This window comes from Biomphalaria glabrata, chromosome 1 (genome assembly GCF_947242115.1).
Source record: "Biomphalaria glabrata chromosome 1, xgBioGlab47.1, whole genome shotgun sequence".
In the NCBI taxonomy this organism is placed as follows: Eukaryota; Metazoa; Mollusca; class Gastropoda; family Planorbidae; genus Biomphalaria; species Biomphalaria glabrata.
Window position 1 is genome coordinate 73268310 of NC_074711.1, and position 21614 is coordinate 73289923.

The window sequence follows — 21614 nt, forward strand, 5'->3', positions numbered from 1 at the left end:
TTAATATATCAAATTAGCAAGTAATTTTGAAGGCCATTTTTTAATCCATCAGTCTGAGAACCGTTTTTTCTGGAAATTCCTTAAAATACCTATGTCAGTGAACCCAATAAGTAGGAATTTTTTACTTTATGTAGAACAATCACATCAGAGTCTATGTATACATATTACTAACTATTTATCTTCCCCATTCTCATTTTTATGTAGGAGCGTTCAGATGACAAGACCAATACATGAGATAAACTGCGCAGTGGTTTCCAAATCATGGAGCTCTCCAAATAGTTTTCTTTCTATTGGGGTGTTTTGGGGCCAGTGTCTTGTTCGGGCCTCTTGGTAAAGAATGCAGTTTTGAAGGACATGGTCAGCAATCTCTGGTGATACTCCGAATGGCCAGATTTCACTGGTTCCAATTTTGATCTTCGGGTAAATATGTTGTTGCATTCTGTTTTGTCCGGTCCTGAGTCAAAAGATTAAACGTTGATCTTGTCAGGATAGCTTATAAATTATTAACTAAATGTGGTGAAACTTTTATATTAATCATTCAAAATGTCTGCCTCCATCACCACATGTGTTTACATCCAATTTATGTGTGTCGATGTTAATAATCTCAGAAAATCTGCTGCTATAAAATTGAGTCAGGCGCGCATATAGTTGGCCAAGGCTTGTAATCAATATTTTAGTTTATCGAGACTCAAAAAAGTCAACATTTTATTAAAAGTAATGTTTTTACTTCCATTTAATAGAGAAAGTGACAGACCAATTGATAAGAAGAAAACTTTATTAGATCTTCTAGAGTTAGAAAGATAGTAAGAAAAGGAGGTGTGGTGCTCAAAACCTCAGGTATAGGGAAATTTAAGTTAAACCTAGGAACTGAGGGCTAGTAGAATTAATGTCCAAAACCTCAGGTATAGGGAAATTTAAGTTAAACCTAGGAACTGAGGGCTAGTAGAATTAATGTCCAAAACCTCAGGTATAGGGAAATTTAAGTTAAACCTAGGAACTGAGGGCTAGTAGAATTAATGTCCAAAACCTCAGGTATAGGGAAATTTAAGTTAAACCTAGGAACTGAGGGCTAGTAGAATTAATGTCCAAAACCTCAGGTATAGGGAAATTTAAGTTAAACCTAGGAACTGAGAGCTAGTAGAATTAATGTCCAAAACCTCAGGTATAGGGAAAGTTAAACCTAGGAACTGAGGGCTAGTAGAATTAATGTCCAAAACCTCAGGTATAGGGGAAAGTGAAACCTAGGAAATGAGAGCTAGTAGAATTAATGTCCAAAACCTCAGGTATAGGGGAAAGTTAAACCTAGGAACTGAGGGCTAGTAGAATTAATGTCCAAAACCTCAGGTGTAGGGGAAAGTGAAACCTAGGAAATGAGAGCTAGTAGAATTAATGTCCAAAACCTCAGGTATAGGGGAAAGTGAAACCTAGGAAATGAGAGCTAGTAGAATTAATGTAACTTTTCAGAAAATAAAAAAGTAAATAGAATTTTTTAAAAATTCTACAAAATCTTCACTTTCATCCTCAAGGTAGTACTGATTAGAAGTACTAAAGCTGTAGTATATTATTAAAGAGTGCATTGATTGAAACTTACGATAACCAGACCACAATATTCTTTTCTGCCAAGTCAGAGGAAGAAATATGTCCATGTTTTTCCTGAAGCTCAAGATCAGCTTTACGGCTCTGAAATGTTTTCCATGATAAAAAAAAAAAAGATAAAAGAAAACTTAATCAATTTCAAATAGTCTATTTCTATTAGAGAATATTTTAGATACTAGTGTTAAAAGGGGCAAAGTTAAATAAAAATTTTGAGACTAAAAAGTCTATAGGTAAATATATTTTTAAAACATTGACTTGCAAAACTCAATTTTATTTTTTAACCTCAAGCAATGACAAGAACAGTCTCTCCATAAAAGAGTTCCAGGCCTGTGGTAAGAGTGAGAATCTATGCCAGTCTGAGGTTTGGATTGGTACCTGATAACAGTAGTAAAAAGAAAGTTTCAACAATTAAAACAAAATATTATCCAGCAGAGAATGTTTTTGTGAAGCTTTACATCTAGCATAATTCATCTTATCGACTCATATTTTAAATTTCTTTTATACAGACACAAGAAATCAATTGAAGTGTTATTATTTAAGTGGAATTAAAATATTTTAAAACCTTTAATAACAATTGATGTTTAAATGTATGCAAAGATAATTTACCATGCTCAAAACAAAGTCTACATCAGGGGTCGGCAACCTTTTAAGTCGGAAGAGCCAAAAATTAGAATTTACAAAATTTTAAAGTTTTTAAAGAGCCACAACATTTACATTTTTTTCTTATCAACAATAAATAGTAATCACACAATATTTAATGAAAAAAAAAACAACTTATTTCTATATCATCAGTGTTTTCACAACAAATTATATAATATACATGTGGCATTATTAGATAATTATTTTTTTATTTCGGTAGTACCTAAAGAAGTTAAATAAACATTTACTTACAATACTAACTTGTGCTTCACTAACAAACAATTGAGCAAACAAATTCATGGGGGAGGGGTGTGGTGAAAAGCGAGTACAAGTGGCTCAGAGATAGAATCGGCGCCTAATTTTCGTTAAACGATTCAGAAATATTTTTAAAAATGTTTGATAAAATAAATAATATTTGCGTATAAAACTTAAGAGCCGCAGCTTCACCCCCAAAGAGCCGCATGTGGCTCGCGAGCCGCATGTTGCCGACCCCTGGTCTACATATCAACTATTTTCTTTTTCACTCACCTCTTGTAATAATGTGACAATTCACTCACCTCTTGTAATAATGTGACAAAAGTCTCTAAGAATGTTTTCCCATGTCTGATGATGTAATGTTTCCTAGCTCTACCATCCCGACTCACTTCTAGCGGAGGATCATAACAGAAAAGCAAACCAGCTGTACAGAAATACACACAATATTAATACTATATAAGGTTGAAGTAAAAAAGTTTATAAATGATTCTCATTAAGAGGCAACAGAACTAAAAAAGTATGCAGTATATATAAAACATTAAAAAAATCTTCTATATTTTAAGAGAAAAAGAGATATCAGTATGTCATGTTTGTTTGTTTTACATGTTTCAGATGTTCCTTCAGAGTTGAAGATAATTACTTCTTAGTCCAAACCTCCCGCAGGACGACGGGGGATGGGAGCGGGCAGGGTTTGAACCCTGGACCATCGATAAATCTGAATGTCAGTCCAGCGCGCAAACCGCACGACCAGGCAGCCATATGGCAAGAAGGTATGGTTTCAATTTTAACACTTATGCCAAAAGTAAGCCTATTTTCTATTTCCATACATGAACAAATGTGGCCCACAGTTATTTTTTAATTTTTATTTACATATCCAGGACTATTACAAACTACATATTTTTAATTAATGTAAGTTCCACAAGTTCAAGATAATTTCAGGGAAATTTCAAATCCCCAGTTAAAATCCAGAACTCTATTGTGACCAAAGCCCAGGATGTTTGACTCAGAATCAAATGATCTACCACTTAGCCATCATATGTCATAGGAGTAAGCAGTACAACAGACTATACTCTAGATGAACCTAAATCTTATACATTTCTCTTAAAATTTGCTAATCATTTTATTAACAAAATATTGAAAACATACATGGCTAGGTAGAAAATTAAAATATATTGTTCTATATACATATGCAAAATTATGATTAATATATATTTAGAATTAAATTATGTTTACCAAATAGGTGAACTTAACAAATACAAAAAATGACATTAGACACTTCGATTCATAAATGGTTTGTTTTTTTTCTTCTCCAAACAAGATAAGCCTGAGTAAAATAACAGGATACCTTCCTATTCTGCACACACTACCACACAGGCTGTTTGCTAAAACTGAATGATGTTGTTGTAAAGTCTGTCTGAGATGAGTTCAGGAAATGTTCAACAGTTTACATTTTATATGTTAGCTTGACTTAATGGAAATGTAGAATTACCTTTCCAGTTCCTAAACTGAAATACTGCAGTTTATTCTCATATGATAAAAAAATTATATTTTCCAGTTTATTTCTATACAAAGCTTATGTCAATGTGTGTTCTAGTCAATGGATCTTACAACAAAGACAATATATGATTGCTCTCCCATCATATCATTTGTCTTTATGTCTTTGAAATTTATTGTTAGGAGATATTCATACTTGTTTCATTAATTGTGTTAAAGTTATGGATTCTTAGGAGCTAAGTGAAATGCTACTATGTATTATTACTTGGAGATTTTTCTTTCATAGAAGTAGTTCTGATACTGATATTGTTTGAACACAGGCTGAAAGTTTGAATGATAACGAGAGGCAAGATGAGCACAGTTATGATAAGCACAAATTGTAAAAGTCATCACCTGCTAAACCTTGACGTAAACCTGGTTGTTTACAGTTGTTGTATTGTTTAAGAAGAAAACTGGGAATTTTTTCTAGAATTTTGCCTCCTTGGCTTGCCATACTTTTTTTACCAGCTGATGAAAAGTAAACAGATCTAGGAAGATCGGTAATTTCTGTAGCCATTAAAGACTGGAGTAGTTTTTTATAAGCTGAAATTGAAACATATGAAAAGGTATTAAATTATAATTATATAATAATGTTAGCATAAATGAGCATTCCAAAAATATATATTGCCAATCCAAAATAAAACTTATATCATCAGATTTAAAAATATCATTTCTTTTAGAAAAATCCCATCTTCAATGCTTAAAAGCTAATTTTTGTATTTGGTTTCTTTCCAAAATGTAAAAATTGATTTAAATTTACTTTTGAAAAGTTTTCCTTCAAAAAACATCATTTGAAAAATATTTCAACATGATTTTAGCAAGATCAAAGTGTTTAAAGTGTTATCAAAAGTTATATTATTTTTAATTTTGTTTTTTCTAAATGGTTGTGACATGAAATGGTTGTGACATGAAATGGTTGTGACATGGAATGGTCATCTTCAGTTCTCCATTTTATGTGTCCTACTTTCTAGTTTGTGAACATTTGCATCAATAAATATCATTTGAAAACAATTCATTTTAATTCTATTTGAATACCAAGTAGGAAACCTTTCAAGATTAATGGCAAAGGTGTTTTAATTTTCGAATTCAAAATTAAATAATTCCTTATTCTATAAAATTCAAACCATTTAAAAGATTAACATGAATTCTTAAATGGATAATCTTTTTTTAGAATAATTCAAATGTATAATTCCAAGAAAGTAAAACCTTAACCATCAAGTTTCTAAATATACAAGTTGTACAACCTGAAATGACCACAGAGTCAGTTAGTGACTGCAAGATGGAAACAAAACAAGAGCCGGGTATCTGGGGAAACATGATGTCAACATCTAGAGCATCACCATCATTCTTGGTGTCGGATTTCCCTTTCCCTTCCTGCATTTGTTTTACTGCCAAGTCAAGTTGCTCATAAAGATCTTTCGTTACCTGAGGAGGATGAAGCAATAGTCACAACAAATACAAGACTAGATTTTGGTTATAGAATAAATACAACTTAAAAAATCAAACAAGATAATTACAACTATGGTTTATCAACATACAGATTTTGGTAAGTAGCTGACACAGAAATATTTCACACTGTATTTAGATAAAGCTTCATAAGCTGCTGCGCAGACCAAACAGTTAGAAGATTGAGAATATGCCCACAACCTCATCACTGCTAGTTTGGTGAAAGTCTGGAAAAAAAAAAATTCTCTTTATATAAATTGAAATGACACAGAAAGAATTTATCCTAAATCTTTAAAATTATAGATCAATATTTTTCAGTGGATTAATTGTTTTATAGTTATTTCAATGTCATCCAAAAGCAACAGGTGTGATAGAGATTGATAAATGAAACAGATGTTAGCCAATCTATGCAATTAAATTTTATAAGCTGATATCCTGCTATGCATCACTCCCTGCCATTCTAGTTAGGGCCAAAGATTGTAAAATGTTCTTAAAGATAGCATAAAAATTAGAATAGGCAAATGTTTACCTCATAAAGGCAAATGTTTACCTTATAAAGGCAAATGTTTACCTTATAAAGGCAAATGTTTACCTCATAAAGGCAAATGTTTACCTTATAAAGGCAAATGTTTACCTCATTAAGGCAAATGTTTACCTTATAAAAGCAAATGTTTACCTCATACTCTTGTGTCTCTACTGCCAACTGAGGAACCAGAGACAACAGACCACAAAGTTCCTTGACAACCAATGGTCTTGTTTCATTCAGGAATGTCTCCCCAAGATATGACCACAAAGACATTAGGTCCATGACCTCTGACTCACACAGCTTAGAGAGCCCCCTCAAAGCTAATACAGATACAGGAATGTCCTGCTCAGTGGACGAGGTTTTCAGAATGTCAGTAAGTGCCGTAAGAAGTTCAGCGCCATGTTGTTCAGGTCTAAAAAATAAAATAAAATATGAAACAATTCTAATAGTAATGTGTGTCTTTCTTAAAATGCATTGACATATTTAAATTTTGGTATTCAAAACATTATACTCTCATGTTTTAGAAATAAAAGTTTAATGGTTTTTATTTTTTACAAATTGAAAGACAAAGTTAGGTTTTCCCTTAATAACTTAGAAATCAGACTAAATAAGTTTCTTTCTTTCTGTGGCCCGTAAAGTATTAAGCAAATTGCACAGGAGGCTAAATGTTGTTACAAGGCAGACAAAAAGTAAAATCTGATCTACCGATGCTCAAACTCAGGTCCTTAGGTTAAGAGACCAAGTACTCCTCCATTTTTATATAACCAAATTAATCAATTGATTTGATTACAAACATAAAAAGTCTTTTTAGATATTATTTCAGCCCTCTTGAAATGTCAGTCCTAACCTAACATGTATGATGTAGTTGTAAGCCTACACTGTGCCAAGAAAAATATTTGATAGAAATGCTTCAACAATTAACTTTTTCTTGAACTGTTTCTTTAGAAAAAACACTGTTACACTCACTATAAAGTACCCTAGACTCTTACACCACTACTGAAATTTCTTGCAATTAATCTAAGACTTGTAGTAAGTGGTACAGGCCATGACAGCCAGTACAAAAGGGGAGTCAATAGAGAAAGTTTGTAGTAAGTACAACTTGACAATAAAGTCACCACTCATTGATTTTGCTTTTTTTTTTCGTGTCTACTAATACAACTAGGATTTTTAAAATCAATAATGTATGGCAGTCTAGAACTATCCCTAGCCTAGAAATATCATCTGGATAATTAATATAAAGGAGAGGCAAGAAGAACAGCAGTTAGTTAATAGATAGTCAATGGTTAGTCCATAGATAGTCAATAGTTAGTCAATATATAGTGAATAATTAGTCAAAAGATGGTCAATAGTTAGTCAATAGTCCTCATTCTATATATATATATATATAGTATAACATATAAAATCTTCAATATTAATAAACACTTAACCTCTGGTTAAAATACATAGTGAGCCTCAAGTTTATTAGCTCACAAACCAATCCAGAACTTACTTGTGAGTACAAATCTCCAGTATGACTGATGCCACAGCTAGCCTGACCTGATAGGAGGAAGACCCCTGGGAGTCACTGATTAGCTGTAGCAACTGAGGGAAACACCTCTCTTGCTGTTTCCATAGTAGCATCATAAGCCTAATGGAGATAGGCTTAAGATCAGCTGACTTGCTCAGAGCCAAAATTGTCTTCAGTATTGGTGGAATACAGAGCTGTCATAAAAGAGATAAAAAAAAAAACATTATTTCATTCATTTTATTTTTATTACTGGTCTCTGTACTCCTATATGATTGTGAGTTGGACACTGAACCCTGAGGCTAAAAGAAGAACCTAAGCCTTTGAGAGTAAATGCTACAAAAAACTTCTGGGCATCAAATATTATACATTAGGACTAACTCTCAAAATTCCACAGTCAAGAAGCAGTAGAGGGAGCATGAAGAGTGGACTGTCCAAAGAAAAACATGAAAGGAAAAGGACCAGCCTCTTTCTTGATATACTGCTAATGAAAGGACCAGCCTCTTTCTTGATATTCTGCTAAGGAAAGGACCAGCCTCTTTCTTGATATTCTGCTAAGGAAAGGACTAGCCTCTTTCTTGATATTCTGCTAAGGAAAGGACCAGCCTCTTTCTTGATATTCTGCTAAGGAAAGGACTAGCCTCTTTCTTGATATTCTGCTAAGGAAAGGACCAGCCTCTTTCTTGATATTCTGCTAAGGAAAGGACTAGCCTCTTTCTTGATATTCTGCTAAGGAAAGGACCAGCCTCTCTCTTGATATTCTGCTAAGGAAAGGACTAGCCTCTTTCTTGATATTCTGCTAATGAAAGGATCAGCCTCTTTCTTGATATTCTGCTAAGCAAAGGACCAGCCTCTTTCTTGATATTCTGCTAAGGAAAGGACCAGCCTCTTTCTTGATATTCTGCTAAGGAAAGGACTAGCCTCTTTCTTGATATTCTGCTAATGAAAGGACCAGCCTCTCTCTTGATATTCTGCTAAGAAAAGCTGCTGCCAGAAAGAGTGGAGGGATTTGGTTATTTGAACCAACACAGCACTCCTTGAATGAAAGTCAAGGGACTTGATAAGATGTGATATTTAAAGAAGCAATTATTCAAATAACAGTCTCACAAAGAAAATAAAATGTTAACAGAAGTCACCATTCAACTAGCTTACTAAAAGAACTATGAAATTTAGGCATACTATGATACTAAAATCTGATCTGTATCTAGTTTAATCCATTACGATCCAATCAAATCTAGATCAGATCTGATCCAATCCTGTTCAATCTAATTCATCTGATCTGATTAGAAGCAATTGGATAAGAACAAATTCAATCTGATCTGATTCAGATCTGTTCAGATCCAATCTGTTTCCAATTTGATCAGATCCCATCCAAATTGATTTCATTGGAGCACAAAGTAGGAATTGATTAATATTACTTTGTATATATCAGTGGCACACAATACTTGCACATAAGTCTAGATTCTTTAAATAATTTAAGAGAGATGATTTTAGGTTAAAGAACATTAGATTGTTTTTTTAGCGGCCCCGGAAGGGGAAAAGACGCTATTAGATTTGTGTGGAATGTCTGTCCATTCGTCCATCCCGTTAGATCTCGTAAACTAGAAAAGATAGGGAAAATCTGACATCATAATATTTTAGATCTTTCAAAGTTCTGATGCAATGGCTACATTTTTCTTTTCTGAAAGCGAAAAATCAAATTCTTAAAATCACTTATGCAAGCAGTTTTTTCATAAAAATACACCAGTTTTACAACTATTCACTATTAATAGTAACAAACACAGGAGGCTCTTTATGGAAATCACAAGGAAACAATTTTTCAACACATTTTGTCAAAATTTGAATTGCTAAGTTAAATAAATTCTGTCATAATAACAACTACATTTACACACAAAAAAAATGTTTAAATTATTTGAAAAAGAAAAAATCTATTTAGTATGCATATAAGTTGGACATAAATTAAAACAACAATTAATAAGTAGTTTTTGATATTATTGCATGAACTGCAGGGCTGCTCTATATTTGTAAAACACTAAACTAAATGAAATTTTTTTTTTACAGAAATGTTTATCACTTGACGATTTAAAAAAGAGATTGATGTGACCTAGTATTAGGATAGATCATAAGACCAGTGACCTCTGCTGTACTGGCAAGTTAGTCCAGCTGTACTTTGTGGTCCCAAATTATATTATCTAGGCTATTAACTATAGCCTCTAGATATACAAAATTACTGAGACAGACAAGTAATAATACTGAGATGTCAGTTGAAACAAAAAAAAAAGAGTTTATTTAGAAACAAAAGAAAAGATCATGGAAAGTATAAATGGATATAAAGGCTAAAAAAAGAAAATGAAATAATGAAACAAATCAAAATAGTAGGACAGGTTCAGTTCAAAATAATCAAAGAACCAGCATCGCAGAGGCACAATAGTGTCTCATCTCAAAAACCAAAACGATGGTTTACAATAATATAATACATGTCATGGCAATTAAATGACATCATCCATGAGACACACTACAGTCTCGTATCAAAACAAAAGATGTCTTTTACAAAAAAATATATATAGGGGGGGATAAGAGACTAAGTAGACTATACTATTAACATAAACCAACTTATTACTAACAAATAAATAAAGTCTACATAGCTCATTATCGAAACACTCTTCCCATAACAGTGGTACACTCCTCTTGAGTAATACAGTTAGAGCACAATAACACAAGTATTAGTTCAACATTATGGAGACTTCGTTCAAATTACACTGGTCAGCTCAAGGACTCAAGAGAGAGTGGCAATTGTTAACAGTTAACAGGGACTTAAATCAAGTACTAAGGGGGACTAACTCTTATTGAAAAAAAAAGTAGCTACCCTTACTGTCCTTCTTGTCACAATTGACCTTTTACAAAACAGTTAGATCAGTTAGGTATTCATTATAAGACATCAGTTAGGCAAGGTTCACATCTAACTTCACATTCACTTTCACCTATCCTTTGGTCTGCTGGAGTGCTGGGGCACCACACAAGATCTGTCAACCTTTTTTCTTCATTCTTCTCTGTCATTTGTCTTTGATAGAATTTTATTCTGATGTTCATTCTGAAGTTATTGAAACCTGCCTTTGTACCTGCCTGAGTGGACCACTTCGGGGGCCAATTTTGAGTTTGTGTTTCCACACAAACTGTCTTTGTAACCTTGTTTATTCTATTATTATATTTAAATAGATGTATAGCAAAACTTATGCGAATACAAACCTGATGTGTCTATTACCTTATGTGTAGCCAGACATGGCAGTGTTTCTAGAATGTGCAGCTTTCGTCCTGGGCTGTTAGTTCGGTTCAAGACATAGAGTAGCAATGGGAGGTAATCAGTAGACTGCGGGTAATGAGAGTAAAATAGATTTGGTTATTTCCCTTGAGGTATGAGCCCATTTGTTGCTATTATAACAGCCTTAAAGAGACAAACGTAATTTGTTTACACTTAGAACTTAAAGCATCCCAGTAGCCTTTATGCATAGAAACAAATTAGTAGCTGTAGATGGAGAGGTCATTGTATTTACCTACATACATTTATGTTTTGTTTTTAAATCAATTCTTGTACTGTATCAATGCGCAGCTACGTATCATTAAATACTTTGCCTAACAAAATGTAAAATATAAGATTCAATGGAACTCTAGATCCAGGGGCGTAGCTAGGAATTTTCCATCATTTGAGGGCCCTGGGGGGGATTGACCTCTTTGGGGGCCCCTGCATTTATAATAATATTTAATATTTAACATAAAACACACACATTTGGAGGACCCCTCTCAAGTGGGGGCCTAGGGGATTTTAAAAATTCTACCCCCTCCTCCCCCCACCCTAGCTACGCCACTGTCTAGATCTATATACCATTCCTTTTGTGACTTTGTGGGTGGAGAGAAAAAAAAGTTCTTAAATTTCATTTCGCAATTGTGTCCAATAAATACTCACTTGTTTAGGATCAACAATGGCGATTCTTTTCACCACCTCAAGGGCGGCACTGCTGACCTCATCAGAGCTGGAGGTGATCAAGACAGCGGCGATGACGTGGTTCAAAACTGGACAACAAGCTTCCAGGGTTGTGGCTAAGTTAACTAGCCAGGTGGTCAAGGTGTGGCCTTCTTGTAAGCTTTGACCACCTAGTTGTCCACACAGCTCAGAGAAAAAATGGAAGGTAGAACCGAACTGTGTCCACTTATGAGGCTGCTCAGGTTCCTGTTTAATAGAAATAACACATTTTGAATGCTCTATTGTTAGGCTGATCTTCAATCATAGACTCATGCCTCCACGTAACGTGGTGGCCTCTGGGTAATGCCTTAAAAGTTAACAACTTAGCAGGAAAATAGTTCGCAATGGACTACCAAACAAAACCTAAGTCATAAAACATGGCGGACATGAAGAAGTTCGCCAGAGATCGGCCAATCGTTCAATAGGAGTAGTTTAATCGGCGGTTCGTCCACAGAGTTTATAATACACAGGAAGATAGAAAAATACGACCACAAGTAGGCTTGGCCTTAAGGCATCGCTCAAGAAACATGGGGTTGAACTTGACAAGTAGGCTTGGCCTTAAGGCATCGCTCAAGAAACATGGGGTTGAACTTGACAAGTAGGCTTGGCCTTAAGGCATCGCTCAAGAAACATGGGTTTGAACTTCACAAGTAGGCTTGGCCTTAAGGCATCGCTCAAGAAACATGGGTTTGAACTTCACAAGTAGGCTTGGCCTTAAGGCATCGCTCAAGAAACATGGGTTTGAACTTCACAAGTAGGCTTGGCCTTGAGGCATCGCTCAAGAAACATGGGGTTGAACTTGACAAGTAGGCTTGGCCTTAAGGCATCGCTCAAGAAACATGGGTTTGAACTTCACAAGTAGGCTTGGCCTTGAGGCATCGCTCAAGAAACATGGGGTTGAACTTGACAAGTAGGCTTGGTCTTAAGGCATCGCTCAAGAAACATGGGGTTGAACTTGACAAGTAGGCTTGGTCTTGAGGCATCGCTCAAGAAACATGGGGTTGAACTTGACAAGTAGGCTTGGCCTTAAGGCATCGCTCAAGAAACATGGGGTTGAACTTGACAAGTAGGCTTGGCCTTGAGGCATCGCTCAAGAAACATGGGGTTGAACTTGACAAGTAGGCTTGGCCTTAAGGCATCGCTCAAGAAACATGGGTTTGAACTTCACAAGTAGGCTTGGCCTTGAGGCATCGCTCAAGAAACATGGGGTTGAACTTGACAAGTAGGCTTGGTCTTAAGGCATCGCTCAAGAAACATGGGGTTGAACTTGACAAGTAGGCTTGGTCTTGAGGCATCGCTCAAGAAACATGGGGTTGAACTTGACAAGTAGGCTTGGCCTTAAGGCATCGCTCAAGAAACATGGGGTTGAACTTGACAAGTAGGCTTGGCCTTGAGGCATCGCTCAAGAAACATGGGGTTGAACTTGACAAGTAGGCTTGGCCTTAAGGTATCGCTCAAGAAACATGGGGTTGAACTTGACAAGTAGGCTTGGTCTTGAGGCATCGCTCAAGAAACATGGGGTTGAACTTCACAAGTAGGCTTGGCCTTAAGGCATCGCTCAAGAAACATGGGGTTGAACTTGACAAGTAGGCTTGGCCTTAAGGCATCGCTCAAGAAACATGGGGTTGAACTTGACAAGTAGGCTTGGCCTTAATTCATCGCTCAAGAAACATGGGGTTGAGCTTGACAAGTGAACTGGTGATATTTTGTTGTTTCTTCTCTTCAAAGAAGAGTTAGATATTAGTGGTCTCCAGTAAAGACAATCTACAAAGAACCCTAACCCTGGGGGATTTTCATTGTCTCCCCCCCCCCTTTAGAGCTACGCCTCTGTTAATACTTTTACGTTTCAGCGCGTGGGCGTTAATGAAGGTTTCAATTAGTTTCAGGATACATTCATGAATGCGACCTAGAAAACAAATCAATACATCCAACCAAAATCGATTCTGTTTCTAGCTTTCATTAATTATCATTTAATTCTATTTGTATGGTCTGATGTATTCCCCCCCCCCCCCCCCCCACCAATACGTTTTGTTCATAATTCGATGAATCACGGTTTGCTTTTAGATCTAAGATCAAGTAGTCCAGCTATTCATAGTTTGTACAAGTATTTGTTGTATCTCTAGAGGCCTATCGGAAGGATTAGTCTAGCTCGTATTGGTGACATGTAATAGAAAACTTTTGGATAAAAGAGATGAATGCAAAGCTTGACAGGGAAGACAAATCGAACCAAACACACTAGATCTAAGTAGAACAGAAATTAAATTAAATATTCTCTTCATTTTTTTTCCCAAAGAATGAAGAGAAAGGAAAGGATGAGAAAGGTGTAGCCGCTTGTAGCGAGGTTTGAATCCACGTCTCCATAAGTACAGAATAATCTTCAATAATATTTGAACGAAATTGTTTTTAATTGTACACATAATTTAAACCAATCAGTAACTACTGCTTCATGGGAAAGTGCTATTGGTTTCTTTGTCGCGTGTGTGCTCGGGTTGTCTCACACCCTCTTTTTACAAAGCTTATGTTGAACTCACTCCGTCTGTCTGTCTTTCTGTCTGAATTCTTGTACACGTTTATTTCCTCCCTCTTCAGTAGAAAGATTAAAATCATGGTCGATGACAACACAGGAATCAATTAAAAAATAACCAATTAGTTATTTAATTGCTAGAAATTAGTTAATTTTTACTTTAAATAGAAAGGGAAATAAATCTTGTATCCTTGAGAGATACCGCAGTAAATGTGCAGCACTTAGTAGTGTCCAACTAGTTACCTGATTGACTGGTTGATTATACTAGTGTCCAACTAGTTACCTGATTGATTGGTTGATTAGACTAGTGTCCAACTAGTTACCTGATTGACTGGTTGATTAGACTAGTGTCCAACTAGTTACCTGATTGACTGGTTGATTAGACTAGTGTCCAACTAGTTACCTGATTGACTGGTTGATTAGACTAGTGTCCAACTAGTTACCTGATTGACTGGTTGATGAGACTAGTGTCCAACTAGTTACCTGATTGACTGGTTGATGAGACTAGTGTCCAACTAGTTACCTGATTGACTGGTTGATGAGCTTCCAGTAATGTTTCAACTCTGCTTAAAAGTTGGGTCGCTTTGGCTCTGACCGTTCCTTGGCTCACTCCTTGACTCTGGCTCAGAGTGAGACTCGGTGAAGCAACAATCTGAATTAAGGGCTTTACAACACTTGCAAGACAGATGAACTGACAGGACTGTTGACACAACGTGATCAAATGATCAGCTGAAAAGAAAGAAAAAAATGTTAAAGACTTAGTGAGCTGACAGCTCCAAGAACTCAAATTCTATCTATCTGGTTTATAGCGAGTTCAATGCAGGATGACCGGTATCAAAGGTACGTGCTAATGTGTTGGAATGACTGGTTGGGCTAAAGTGGGCTAAAGTCGGCTAAAGAGAGTGTGTTTTTTGGAATGTTTGTAATTATACATGTGGTCTCAACAAATTTTAATATGTGATAACAATTGGCCAATGATTGTATATTTGGTTAGTAGGTTTGAAATAAAAATTAAAATAAAATTCCCTCTCTTGCTTTTTGTTCTATTAAAAAAATGCGAGTCTTCTCCCTCTTTTCTACTTCAAAGTATTAAGCATGTCTCTTATTATTAACAAGAGAGTTCAATTCAGTTTTATTTATGAAACAGAATCGGGATTAATTGCGTCGTGTTCGTCCTTCAATAACCAGGAGTTACTCCCGACACTAATCGTGTCCATTAATTGCAGGGTGGCGGGGCCGGGGAGTAAGTTTCTTTGATTCATTGCTTCATTTTTCTCCTACTGGCCATGACAGCCGCTAATGACCAGATCATTTATTTGGTCAGTGTCGTACCATGTTAGGTCAACAAATACATCTCTCTTTTTTTACTGGCTAATTACGTTGTGCTGAATAAAGTAGAATAATTGAATCCTTCTAGAAAACTGAGACTTTTTTAATGTACAACCAGCAATGAGAGATTTGTTGACAATATGAGTTTTGTATTAGGCGTATTGAATTAAAATACTAGAACCAATGTTATATGTATGGTAAAGTAAACTCACTTAACGCCAAGTGTGAGGGCGGATTGAGTAGATTTTTTAAAATCTAATCAAAACTAAGCATTCTCATACACAGATTCTTTGAGCTTTCAATATTTGTTGATAGTTTTTTTTTGTTTACATTGAGTCATATAGAACTCGCACAAACATATACGATGAAGCCATCAATTACCATAGCATTGCAGATAGTCGAAAACAATTTTTTGGAAGGAATTCAGTCACCATCAGATATTGTTGTTCTTACAGACTCCTAATCTACTCTGCAAGCATATAACAGTAGCACCTCTGTTGTGGTATAAAGACGGAATATGTGGAGACCCCGTCGTGCTCGACCTTCGGCCTCGCTTCTAACCTGAAGTTTTGAGATACGCGCCATCGGTAATAAGGATGTAACAAATAACATCTGCTTTGATCACTCCTAGGCAGAACAGTTGTTCTGACAGGCCAATATAATTCCAAAAATCTTTGACTGGACTCTTAGGACAGTTGTCATTCCAAAGGAGCGAAATACCTGGCACTTGGCGGCGATGTCTACGTTGACAAATAGGACGTCATGACAAAACCAGATCACACGGCAGGTTTCACTTTTGGCATTGATGGTCTATAGCAGGGGTGGGCAAATTACGGCACGCGGGCCACATGCGGCCCGCCGAGGTGTTTTATGCGGCCCGCCGACACCTACAGAAATCAGGTGTGCCCACAGTATATAGATATACAAATGCAAATATTTAAAAAAAAATATCTATATAAATTATTGAAAATGTCTCATTATAAAAAGTTTTAAGTAAACGAAGATAATGCTTATTGGCTATACATCAATACACTCAATCCAAGACACAATGTCTGAGTGTTTGGTAGGCTTGGAATAAAGTGTAACAACTGATGGAGCTCGATCTTTGACTGAGAACCATAAACTTGAAACAGGAAAGTTTGCACAAAGCTGCATATAATTTTACCATTAAATTAATGTAGAACGAATAAGTAATGAAATTTGCTAGATCTAGGAGAGTTAACCACGGGTAGTTCTGATCTAAGAATAATTAATCCAATGTATCCGCTAGCTTAGCATGGGCAAGGCAAAGGAGAAGAATATAAAATCTCAATGATGAAACAGTTATGTTACTTGAAGGACATTGACTGTGACCTTGTTACCAATATTTATAATGAAGAGTGGAAGACAAAATTTCATGTTTTCTATAATCACTATTGCAATTGATTGTTTACATATGAAATGTAAATGCATGTTAAATCTTTTCAAACAAGACTCTCCGATTTCTACAGGCAAGCAAAAAAAAAAAGTTTTTGTCATTTTCCTTTGCTGAAAGGTGAAACTATCTTTAGTGAAATGATTAAAAGTACAACACTCATTAAGAGAAGCAGATTCAGCTCCAGAGGACATAACTCGAAGCAAAGAGAAGTTCCAGTCAGCACTACCACGGAAGTTTTATGGGTGCCAGAAGCTGTATTTCCACACTTAAAAAAAACTTTGCTGCTGTTCACACTATTTGTGTACACATACATCAGTTCTTCTTCTTCGTTTTCATTTTACATGTTGAAGGGTTCAGATCAGTAATTCTATATCTGAGATGAACCGCGCAGTGGTTTCCAGATCAGGCAGTTCATATCTTTGGAGAGTCTTGTTCGGGTCCCTTCATTTAGTATGCACCATTGAAGGACATGGTCAGCATTCTCTGGTGATGCTCCACAAGGGAAGGCTTCGCTATTCCCGACATTTAACTTCCGGAACATAAATTGCCTCATTCAGTGAGCAAGTATTTTTTGTGGAAACTAAACAAGTGTAATCACTAGTCAATATTTTGACTGACTGTGATTTGACAGCAGTCATATACAGGGGTAACAACTAGTAATATAGTTTCACAGTTTAGAAACATTATACACGAGTCTAAGAAGTAAAATACTGCACATTAAGTACAACTGTATATTTGTGAGGATATTGTGATATAAAAAGGTAACAGCAATTAAAAAAAATCGTAATACGGTGTATATATGAATTAAAGGACATTTACACAGCAAGCTTATCTTTCTAAGATATATATATCTTCAAAATCGACACTGGCAACTGGGAAGAGGTGGCACTGGACAGATCCACATGGAGAGAGAGCATAAAAGAAGGGTCACAGATTGCAGATGTCATACACAACAGAAGCAGAAAGAAGGGTGAAAATGCAACGGCGCCTGGTGATTATATATGCCCAACCTGCGATCGCAGCTGTGTATCAAGGATTGGCCTCTTTAGTCACACAAGAAGTTGCAAAGGGAAAAGATCGTCTCTCGAGACGTAAAATGCCATATATATATATTGTAACAACACTTGTGCCAGATGTGACAACCTTTTGATGGTATGATGTGTTGTTATGCCGGGGATTTTACTTGAATTCAATAGTTAACAAAATTGACGATCTAGACTCACAAATTAACGATTCTTTGATAAAACAAAACTCTGGAACTTTATTTAAACACAACGTAAGTACAGTTATGTACAAATTACAAATCAATGAATATGGAACATATTACAAAGGCTTTAGATCAGAGCTCTTAGAAAAGTGACTAGCTACAAGAACATTATTTTATCGACTCCCTTTACTTTCTTACTACCGCCAATTCTCTGGCGCTAACTCTTTTCAAAAATGTCTTTGTTTAATTTCAAATCAACCAATAGATTTCAAACATACTAATTACGTCCCTTGGGTAAATCCTGACTTGAATGTCAAGTGTCTAAATTTGAGGATTAAATCCCGAGACTCATGTCGAGGGCTTATATTTCTTTCAAATAAGAAATGTACACACAATTCTATAATGTGATCTGTGACATATTACCCCCCTCTCCATTTAGCATTTGTATGGTAATAGAAATGCTCATATGTATTAAAAATATTTAAATATACACAAAATACCATACATGAAATTATAGAAAAATGGTTGAGGTAACATATGACAAGATAAAGTCAACTTGGAGATAACAACAATAATAGAAAAATGTAAATGCAGTGAATAAAATTATTGATGATTTTGAATACCTGTCTCACTATTCAAGTGGTTATGAAAATGAGACAATGCTTGTCATGAACAATATCAAAATTTGTACAAGGCATAATACTTGGATAAATTAAATCTTGAATTGCATAAGTTATGAAGCTTCATGATGAAATTAAAATATGACAATATAACTCATTTGGTTAGTACTAATGCGAAAATGTGTACATGGAGAAATATATTGCATATGAAAAATTGACATAGAAAAAATTGATGTATACATGACAATCTTCTGAGAAAATAATACTCAATGTGAAATAAATCTCAACATGTGTGAAGCAATGAAAAATTCCAATTGTCTGTCATGTATCTGTACTATTATAATAGGATATATGCAATAATAATATACCTGAAATAAAATGCTCATGATTTAAAAATTAAAATGTCTGATGCATGTCATATGCAAAGATGCTGAAATATAATAAACAAAGTATCTTGAATGAGTGACTTTCCTCAGTGGGTTGCTTGGTGCTGAAATAAATACAACATCTGATATAGAACTCCTGTGGAAAAAATGAGTAGACAAATTAATTGATTAAGTACAACTGAATACTGTTCTTCCTTGACGAGTATGAATGATAATGGATCAAGTGGCACTAAATATGCTATAGTACATATGTAGAGTAGAAATGTAAAGTTCGGAACCCTTCTGAATTGCCGACATGGATGTGCATGTGCGTTTTCTAAACTTGAAGAAAAGGTCTTTCAGTTTATGAAGCTGTTGTCTCCATGTCATAATGATCTCACAGATAATGTCTGATTGAACCGCGTTTGAGTTTGGTGAAAATAAGAACTGTCCGAAACCAAAACTCAATTTTCTGGTTGATGAACTTTGACGCTGTAGAACAATGGTAGCAGAATGCTTTGCATTAGAATGTTCAATAGAGCAATGACTGAACATGTCTGAGTTCAATCGGTCAATACAGCAATGTTGAAGAAGTTCATTTGTTCCTTTCTGAAGAAAAGTTGCCCCTTGAGTGGACGGAGGATGAAACTTGGTGTTGTCAATGTTATTGCTTTCTGAGTTTCTTTCAAATTGCAGTGGAAATGTTTCAGAAACACTGGTAAAGAAATCTGCATGGTCTGGAAACACTTTAAAGTCCTTCACTTTCTGTAGTGCTATGTCATCCAGAGTGATGACCTTGGGAATGTCAATGTTATTTGATGTTGGTAATGAAACATCTATCTCAGGAATGGGTGTTGATGATGTTTCTTCTTCCTCAGGAATAGTTGCTAAGCTTGTAAAATGTTCAACTTCTGCTTTGATGTCTTCATTATCTGTTTCATGGTAATGTTCAAACATATGAACATGAGATACTTTGGTTGACTTGTTGATGTTGATTTCATAAAGCAGGTTGGAAATCTTTCTGGTGATGGTAAATGGACCTTGCCATTTGTAGAATAGCTTGTTACTCCAATCTGGTAACAGTAAATTGATTTGATCTCCTTGAGCAAAATATCTTGATTTCATGTGTTCATGTAATATTCTTTGACTTCCAAAGTTCATGGTTGTAATGGCTTCTTGAGTTGACTCACATTCTTTCAAATGAGGAATACTTGTATGAGTGTTAGAGTCAAGTTGCATAGTTTTTCTTTTGTCTGGTATAGCCAAAGTTGATTGAGTATAAGTTTCTTTAATTTCTGCTTCTGGTTCTTGAGACTTGTCTTGATTGTAGCAAAAATGTTCAATGCATATCATAGTATTTGATGCAGATGCTGTCTTATTCAAGTCTTGATGCATGAAGTCATCATCAGTGGTTAGGGATGGGCTTGTATTGTCAGGTAGGGATGGACATGTAGTAGCAGGTAGGGATGGACATGTAGAACTAGTAGCAGGTAGGGGTGGACATGTAGTAGGCAGTGATGTCCCTGTAGATTTGCTTGAGTCATGATTCATAGATTCATTGTTGTCAATTCTGACTTTGTAGTCTGGTTCATTCTTTGTTTTAGTTATGTTGCTTTTCTTTTGAGTTTGTTTCTCATCATAATCCCATTGACAATGTAAACATTTATTAATGTATTTCTTGACATCTTTGGTCAAGCTAGGCCAATAATATTCTTTGGCAATTCTCTTCTTGGTACTTGTTACACTCATATGTATGGTGTCATAAAATTCATGCTTTGCTTTAATAATTTGTTTTCTGTACTTCTGTGGTACATATATTTGTTCAATTACATTGTACTTGCGGAAAATAATCTTCTTGAGAAATCCATCTTCGAGATATGCTGTACGCTTTCTTAATTGAGCTTTCTGGTATATTCTTGTTAATGTTGCATCATTCTTTTGTTCAGCTTTGAATTCGGTATTTTTCAATTCTAATAATTCTCGTTTTAGTTCTTCTTGCCGTCTTCTGTCGTTTTCTCTGTCGAACTCAGCTAATTTATTATCAAACCATCTTTCTCGTTCATGTGAAGGAATGTTGAGTTTTTCTGCTAAAGCTATGGCTTCACCTATTATGTCTGTTGTTAAAGTCATGTTACAATGTTCTTTTGCTTGATATTCTCTTTGTCTTTCTGCTTCTTTTTGACGTATCTTTGTTTGATATTCTTTTTCTTCCTGTCGATGAACCCATTCTTCTGGTTTAGGTACTTGTTTTTCTTTAGCTATGTCGAATAATTCTAACCATCTTTGTGTTCTTGTCTTTGGAGACATGTTGAAAAATATAGCAACTTGGAATGTAGAAATATAGTAACGTTTTGAATATAACAAATCAATGTTAGTTATGCCGTAACTGGCTATGAAGTATAACTTTGTTTTACAGTAGAAGTACTACTGGAGTCGTTGTAGGAAGTGTAGATGTATGGATCTATTGAGCCGAGTACTTTTTTCTGGTTTAACAGTTGGTTAAATCTGGTCTTCTTTTTACTTTGTGCTGCACAAATGATTATTTACTGGTCTTCTTTATAATGCCAGTTATTTGATTTACTGGTCTTTTTTTATAATGCCAGTTATTTGATTTACTGGTCTTTTATATTGCCAG

General features: G+C 35.3%; 1 protein-coding gene across 4 annotated transcripts in view; it reads right to left on the bottom strand.

Moving 5' to 3' along the window:
- The window catches only part of LOC106074717 (focadhesin-like), a 256547-nt gene that overhangs the window by 15774 nt on the left and 219159 nt on the right, over positions 1-21614 (bottom strand). For all 4 annotated transcript variants that reach the window (XM_056013337.1, XM_056013354.1, XM_056013344.1 and 1 more), the window contains 11 exons: positions 14565-14770; positions 11461-11724; positions 10762-10866; positions 7485-7696; positions 6146-6407; positions 5562-5696; positions 5268-5448; positions 4378-4566; positions 2793-2914; positions 1879-1971; positions 1592-1680 (listed from right to left, as the gene is read on the bottom strand). In XM_056013337.1, the coding sequence (XP_055869312.1) occupies positions 1592-1680; positions 1879-1971; positions 2793-2914; positions 4378-4566; positions 5268-5448; positions 5562-5696; positions 6146-6407; positions 7485-7696; positions 10762-10866; positions 11461-11724; positions 14565-14770 (1858 nt within the window). The remainder of the gene's footprint in view (positions 1-1591; positions 1681-1878; positions 1972-2792; positions 2915-4377; positions 4567-5267; positions 5449-5561; positions 5697-6145; positions 6408-7484; positions 7697-10761; positions 10867-11460; positions 11725-14564; positions 14771-21614) is intronic.